General features: G+C 53.9%; 1 protein-coding gene across 2 annotated transcripts in view; it reads right to left on the reverse strand.

Moving 5' to 3' along the window:
• Nucleotides 1-3950: 3950 nt before the first annotated feature.
• Nucleotides 3951-7471, reverse strand: part of LOC113212760 (aquaporin-2-like) — a 15662-nt gene continuing 12141 nt past the window's right edge. For both annotated transcript variants that reach the window (XM_026431577.2, XM_026431576.2), the window contains exons 6-9: nucleotides 5704-5847; nucleotides 4401-4634; nucleotides 4169-4249; nucleotides 3951-4084 (exon numbers count right to left, since the gene is read on the reverse strand). In XM_026431577.2, coding sequence (XP_026287362.1) covers nucleotides 4010-4084; nucleotides 4169-4249; nucleotides 4401-4634; nucleotides 5704-5847 — 534 coding nt within the window. In that variant the 3' untranslated portion in view covers nucleotides 3951-4009. The remainder of the gene's footprint in view (nucleotides 4085-4168; nucleotides 4250-4400; nucleotides 4635-5703; nucleotides 5848-7471) is intronic.

Raw genomic sequence — 7471 nt, forward strand, 5'->3', positions numbered from 1 at the left:
CTTTCGAGCCGCTGGTTTGGCCCACGACGGAACCCTGTCCTGTCGCCTGCTGCCCGCTCGGCTCCGAGCCGTCTGCCCGAAATACTCTGCGTACACCGTCACCCGCCAGTAGACGCCCAAATTAAAGAAATAAAAAAATTGCTTGCGCCAATTTGATGAAAATAAAAGCTTTGGATTCTTCTCATTACGTCTGTTGACCTCGCTCTTGTATTTTCAGGTGCGTCGAGTCCGCCCGGTTGCCAGGCTTGCTGACGCTGTGCCCGCGCCGCGCCGCGCCGCGCCACGCCACGCCACGCTGCCATATAGTGCCACCACGTCCCACAGCCACAGCCCGACTCGTGACAGGTACGTGTGTACTTACTGTATGTCATGGGATTTCAGCCGGTCGTCATCGGAGAGCATTTCTTGCACGACTAGCCAAGGGAATGACCCCGCGGACTGGTGGGTCCTATGTGGGCCCTTTGGTCGTGAGGCAGGTGTGTGTGTGTGTGTGTGTGTGTGTGTGTGTGTGTGTGTGTGTGTGTGTGTGTGTGTGTGTGTGTGTGTTTGTGTGTGTGTGCGCCGCGTGCGGTTCTGTCTGACCCATTGTCACTACGGCCGCGCTGCGCCGTATTCCGGTCCGGAGCATGCGGGCAACATGCACAGACTACACACACGCGGCCACCGCGGCAACCCGCATGACGTGGGGTGCGGTGCGGCAGCTTGTCAGCCAGTCAGTCAGCGGGTCAGTCTGCCCGCCAGAGGAACGTATCAGTGTTCTATCTCCGCCTTGCTCTCCTCACCTAAGTGCCTCCCCGCCCCGCCTGCCCGGCCCCAGCTGCTGCCGCTGCCCCGCGAGGTGGCTCACCACCTGCTGATTGCAATCATTTTTATCTTCTTATACCGTGCTCTTTATTTTTTCGCAGTATGGAAGGCACCGCCTGCCGCCGAGTACCGCCGGCGCGCGGGAGTTTTTAAAACGCGTATGACATTTGGCGCGGCCCTAGCGGCCGCCGCCGCCGCCCTGCGCTAACGCGCGCCGAGGGTCATGAGGCGTTTATAGCTCCTATCGACCCGAACGGGGCCGTAACCTTGTCTGTAAACGAGCTCCCATATCACGAGAATGCCATGCCTCACCTTCCTTTATGTGTGTATATATCGCAGTTTCTATTCCCCGTGTGTCATTACGCGCCCTGTTTGGCGCGCGGAGGGCGGTGCCGGAGAAAGGTGCCTCTCTCTGAAGACGGGATGCGCGCGGAGGAGGTGGGAGGGGGGTCTGTCACGGGAACGCGCCCGCGCTTCCTTTATCTCAGCGAGATTCAGCGTCGCGGATGCTGCATCGGAGAGGGAAGCGGTGTGTCGCCCGCCGAGCAGGGGCCTTGGGGGTCATCGTCGCGGAGCCCTTTGGGCCGGCCGCCCTTGAGGCTGGTCAGCGCCGCCCGACCCCCACTGTTTTATTGCTGGCTGCTCGGCGCGGCGCGCGCAAAGTCAGTCCGAGGTATAAAATGATTGTTGCTGTTGGCGCACCCTCCTGGGCGGGGCAGGGCAGGCCAAGGTGAGGAGGACGCGCAAGGGGGGCGCCCAGTTAAAAGTTATACGGCCCGGTTATTTCGCCGCCCACCGCACGTCAACTTGACGGAAGAGTCTTGCGGGCGAGTGATGAGAACCGAATAACCCCCCCGGGAGCCTAATGCATTCGCCCCGGCGGCGATGTGGATTTATTTTATTTATTTGAGATGTCCCGCCCCGCTTTAATTTGACGGGGCGCACATTACCGGAGCTTGATCCGCGCTGACGGCCTGCCGGCCTCCGGATATCAGATTAGATTCGGAATGGGATAACTTGTCGATCACTCACGGCTTTTAATCGCGCCTTTTGCGGGGCGAGCCCATCCTTGACCTCCGGCCGCCTGTGGCTGCAGCCAATGAGCTGGGCTCATTCCGCATCGTTTTGGTGCCATTGAGCGCTTCCGGTGCTTCCCCGCTGCAGACTGCGCCAGCGCGGCGCTTCTCCGAGGGGGTCCGCTGTCATTCATTGAGCAGCATTCCCCATAATTGCCCCACAATTCTTGGCGCTGCGCCGCGCGCGCGTCGCCCTCCTGCTAGCTGGCCGCCGGGGGACCTTGTTTTGTTCGCGGATCGTCGTCGGTGAACGTGTGCTGCTCCGAGGTTTCCGAGCGTGGCAAAGAGACCTCCCCATCAGGATGCTGAACCAAGCGGCCAAGGCCCTCCTCGCTGCCTGGACGACTCGATGCGGTGCCGAAACTATACCATGCGCCCCTTCTTTCTTGTTCACGTGTCGCGGGACGGCAGACCGCGACGTTTGCGGCATTATCCCCAGCCATATCTCTCCGCTGATCGCGGCGCCCGTGCCAGAGGATCCTCGCGATCCTCCGGGGCGCAGGTGGACGGAAGGGAAGGCGTCGTAAACAGCGCGGGGGCGCGGGGCCCGCCCCGGTGTCATGGGCCGGCCGGTCGCCTGCCGCCGGGTGAGAGGAGGAGGCTCATGGAGATGCTATCACCACGCCTATTTTACGACTGAACAGAGTCATGACCCGAGGCGTCCTCCCGGCCGCGCCGCACCGCGCCGCGCCGCCGCATGCAGGGCGTCGCGCAAGGGCAACGTTACGGCGTCCCCGACAATTACAAGTGGTTAACGGCGCGTTGTTCACTTGTCACAGTCCCAGAAAGGGAGAGGAGGTCCGTTGTGTGTGCTCTCCCGTTCGGCAGTCAAACCCTTGGGATGATGGAACTGGCCTAGCCTTACCTCTTTCAACAGGTCGTGGGTTCCGTTTTAACGATGGGTTTTAAATTCATTCGTTGTCTACTCGCCAAATGTCTTTGAACTTGCAAACTTCTTTAAGCTGAACTTGTATGGATACAATTATTGGAACTAGAACAGACACGTTTACTAGCTAGATCTACCTTTTGTATCTGAACGAGTAATGTTTACTGAAGTCCAGCATGCAGGTCAAGCGTGAACGTAGAACTAGCGTACAATCGTTTCAAGTTATTTAGTTCGCCACCCTTAAGTGTCAGTTTGCTTCGTTGCTGTGCAATTTGCGCAAAGTTTTTCCTATTTGTTTTTTTTTTTTTCGCGTATACGCGAAATAAAAAGGGGTCCCCGATAGACAATTGTATTTTCTTTTGGTAACGGGAGACGCCTTGCCCGGGCAGCCTGCCGTCCCTCCCCCTCCGGCCCGCTGCCGACGGCGACCACTGAATGGCGCCACGGACCTCCCCAAAAAGAGCAAGAAGAGAGCTCTGTTCCTCCCCGGAGAGCGCCGCGGCGCCGGCCAAGGAACTCGCATCGACCAGCCATAGTACTCGTCCCCCGGCCGGGCCGGGCTGGGCCGGTCCTTCCGCAGCGGGGCCGAGCGGCGCCAGGCTGCGAGCGGCGCAGTGCCACGCGATAACGGTGCGGTATACGACACGCTGGCCTCGCCCTTTTACTCCATCTTATTCAAAGCATCTGTTTTCCCAATGTCTCTCCTTTCAATATCCATCTCTGTCTCTTTCCCCTCTCTACCCCGAGCCTCTCCTCACAGTCGTTCCCCCGCCCCTCCCACTACCCCTTCCCCCACCCCCTGCTCACCCCCTTTCCTTGTGTTTTGCGCATTCTACTGTTTGTTTCTTCTCGGAATCGGTGGCAGCGCAATTCTCATGCTTGTTAAAACGGCGGGCGTGTGGCCCCGACCTTGTCGAATATGTCACAATGCAAAGACAGAGAGTTGTTCGAGCGTAAAGTCAGAATAAAAGAAATATTGGAACTGACTGAGATGCTGCGCGCAAGTACGGATTGTAATGTAATACCGTGAAAGTCATTTACTCGCCCTAGCGCCAATATTCTTGCTGACTGAAAGAACTCTGCAATGAGGACAATCTTTGTGACGCATTGGGTCGCATTCTCTCTGGGCAAGAACAGGATTTTCCGCAGGCGTATGGGGAAAGTGGCAGGGTCATAATACAAAGTCTTTTGTGATGATTAGTAATAAAAATTTAAACAGCCTAAAGTCACTTAAAATAATCAGTCATTTGCGAGTTCGGAAAACTGCATACAGGGTTACAACAAAGGTTAACGAGAGGGCTTGTCCAACGAGGTATACCTGTGTGCAAAAAGCAAAATATTAGCATGGCTAGGTAGTCAAATTATTTCGTGGTAGTTGTACGATTTGTTATAGTCATCGTACCCAAAATCTGTCGAAAGTCCCGTTCCAAATTGCAGCTGACAGGGACCTGGCAGGGTTCATACTTGCGCCTGTGTAAATGGCCTGCAAACAAACAATACGGTTTATACATCGAAAAAAATACTTGCGGTCGTCTGCCTGACCTAGACCCTCAATGGCTTGAACTACATGTCTCCACCATACAGCAACTTGTCTACATTACAAACTGCTGGCCGAACGTTGTGTGTGAACCTACCTCGATGGTGCAGATGCCAGCAACGAGTATTCCACTCTGAAAAGCGGGTGTGGTTGTGTTTTTGGGCGGGTTGGCCATGCCCGCGCACACGTTGCCCAACAGGATGGAAGTGACGATGAACTCGGCCAGGACTGCTGACCAGTTGTCCATGGAGTCCATGGGGATGGTGCAGCACACGAGACCCTTGGGTGCGTCAGCCGCGACGGCCGCTTGCACGTCGGGCGGTATCACCACCTGTCAGGCATTCAAACTTGCTGTTATTTGTCTGTGTTAGTTTATCGGTTCTAAAACGCACATCACAAAGAAAATCGGGCACATTTTTTTGTTGTTTAATTTCCATTTCTTGACTAGGATGACTAATTGGCTGAGCGATTAGCGAAGCCTATTACTCCAGTGATCAAAAAGTTTCGCGTCTGTCTGTCCGTCTGTCCGTCTGTCTGTCTGTGCGCACGATAACTCGAAAACGAATTGAGCTAGCGACCTGGGATTTTCAGGGTCGTTTTGTATCATAAAAAGACAGATCGAGTTCGAAGTAGAGCATTCTAGCTCAAAAAATGGATTTTTAAAAAATCAAAAACCACAGGTAACCAAAATGACGTTTTTTAAAAATATTTTTTTTATGTTTCCTTAGGGGTAACTCATCAAAGTAGAGCCCTTTGGGCGAAAATTTCGTCCGTTTGGCTCTATCTCTAACCGTTGAGGCGCCAGACACTGTTTTTCACACGGAAATGACCCTAAACCATTTCAATGTTTTTTCTCAAAAATTTCATGGTCTCTGAAGGGTCAACTTGTCAAAATAAAACCCTGGGGAGCAATAATTGTGACTTTTGGGGCGGAAGGCCTATTTACGGCTCTTTCTTTTGCCCGACTCGGGTGTCAGCGCCCCAGGCCTAGGTAGATGTATGCCAGGCGCGTCGCAGCGTAACAGTGTTTCGTGAGATATCGCGAAGCCTGTTACGCGAGACGTGGTCTGGCGTACATCTACCTAGTATCTATTTCGGGTGTATACATACTGTAAGCGCTCTTAACTGTGTATTCTGGCTATGTATAAATTTCGGTTTCGGGTTGCTAATTCGCGTTCCCTGAAGCAGAGTGCGTAAGGCTATGCTGATCCTGGCTGGAATCAAGCTGTAATCTGGAATATGAGAGCCTCCGAACGCCACACAACAGTTTGGTGATGCCTCTTCTGCTCCTCTTTGCGGAAGCGCGACGCACAAACTTGTCGTCTGCTGGAAACCCGAGCCTCTGCCGCGAACTACTAGTACTCGCCGAGTGGATCTGATATCGCTCGTAATTCACTTACGTAGAGCAGGCCGTAGCCCGCGAGCGCCCCGACCGTCTGGCTCGCCATGTACACCACGGCGCCCGTCCACCGGATCCCCCCGAAGGCCAGACTCAGCAGCGTTACGAGTGGGTTCATGTGCGCACCGCTGATGGGCCCGAAAATCTGCAGAATGAACAACGAAAGAGCTGTAATGAGACTGGCGAAGACATTTTCATCCGACTTCATTCGAAAAGCAAGTGATATTATTGTGCGTTGACTGCGTGTATTCCCACGTATTTTATAGCATTTATCAAGCCTCTACTTGCGGTATCATGCGGCAAAGTTCAAACCGTCAAACTGAGCAAAAAGGAAGAAGATAAGAAGAAGACTCGTGTTGAAAAATAATTTACAAAATTGGCGAAAAGCAGGTGTTGGTGGTGGACCACGGGCGGTGCAATCAAGGCGATGACATTACGACCAATTAGCCGCGCACACACCTAGCCAGCTTCCGAGGAAGTAGCCATGAACTTTCCTCGTTACGGCCCGCCCCACCCCGCCCCGCTTCGCCACTCCATTCTTTGCTTGCGGCCAAGGCGCCTCTAATCGGGTTCAGCGAGTGCAAATGAAACGAGGTTAGGATGGGTCCGCAGCAAGAGAAGTTCACCACTCCACGATCATGCTCTCTAGCCTTTTTGTTCTTTTCCTTTTATCCCCGCTTCGCCCGGAAAGGGTTTTTCTGTGCACCAGTTTACTCAATTTTTACCCAAAAAATATCAACTTGTAATGTTTTTGCCGCTCTCGCCGCAACAAACTCATTTTGAGAGTGGACCTGATTACGACGTCGCGCCGCCGGCGACGGCCATATCCGACGTGGACGGACCGTGACCTGACGCGAGCGTTCGGAAGCGCGTCCACCTCCTTGCCGGCCCTGTTTTCTCCTTCTCTCTCGCTCCCCGCCGGCTGCGTCCGCGCGGCCCTGAGCGCCAGCCCCCTGGCTGCTGGCTGCCCCGCGGTAACGGAGCGCTCCGCTCCGAGGGGGTTTTCACTTCTGAAATACCGTGTACACCAAATGAGGTATTTCACAGGTATTTCACGTGAAATACACCGAAAAAAGCCTAAATATGCTCCAAAACGGTGAACTTTTCCTGAGAAATACCGACGAAATACACGTATTACGAAATACTGTGTGCGCGGAAATCTCGAGTGAAAACCCCCTCGCTCCGCTCCGCTCTGCCCGGCGGACAGTGAGTGAGTGCGGCGTAAAGAGTCGATAATTTAGCCCGCCCCTGGTCCAAATACACGTAAAACCCCCTGCCGCTATTATTTAACGCCCCTCCCGCTTCCCCCCTCGCATTCGCTTGTGTGAGCGCGACGAGACGAGGCGGGCGCTTTGCGCTTATTCGGAGGCGGCGAGAGGCGCGTCCGGAGATAGGAGAGTCCAGCCCGACTGCCCCCCGGCCAGGTGTTCGCTTTCCAAGTGTCCTTTTATCTTGTCACTGTATTGCTTCACATTTTCTTGCTTTTTTGCCAACGGTTAGACCGCCATACGTGGAAAATACTGGAAAACTTGTAAGCGTGCATCTGGCATTGTGAACAATCACAACTGTTGAGCAGTAAAACTCGTGATTTATATCTGTGAAAACTCGTGATTTATATATGTGTACGCAGTTGCTCATCTGCACCTTCTTCAAGTAATATTCTTGTGACAGAGCAAACTTTTTACTTGAACGGCTTTATACAGTAAATTCGTCCAACTTCTGAAAATGTAGATATTCCAGCTAACATGTGCAACAGCAACACAGCCTCC

The sequence above is a fragment of the Frankliniella occidentalis genome, unplaced genomic scaffold, assembly GCF_000697945.3.
Source record: "Frankliniella occidentalis isolate FOCC.00 unplaced genomic scaffold, Focc_3.1 Scaffold127, whole genome shotgun sequence".
Classification (NCBI taxonomy): domain Eukaryota; kingdom Metazoa; phylum Arthropoda; class Insecta; order Thysanoptera; family Thripidae; genus Frankliniella; species Frankliniella occidentalis.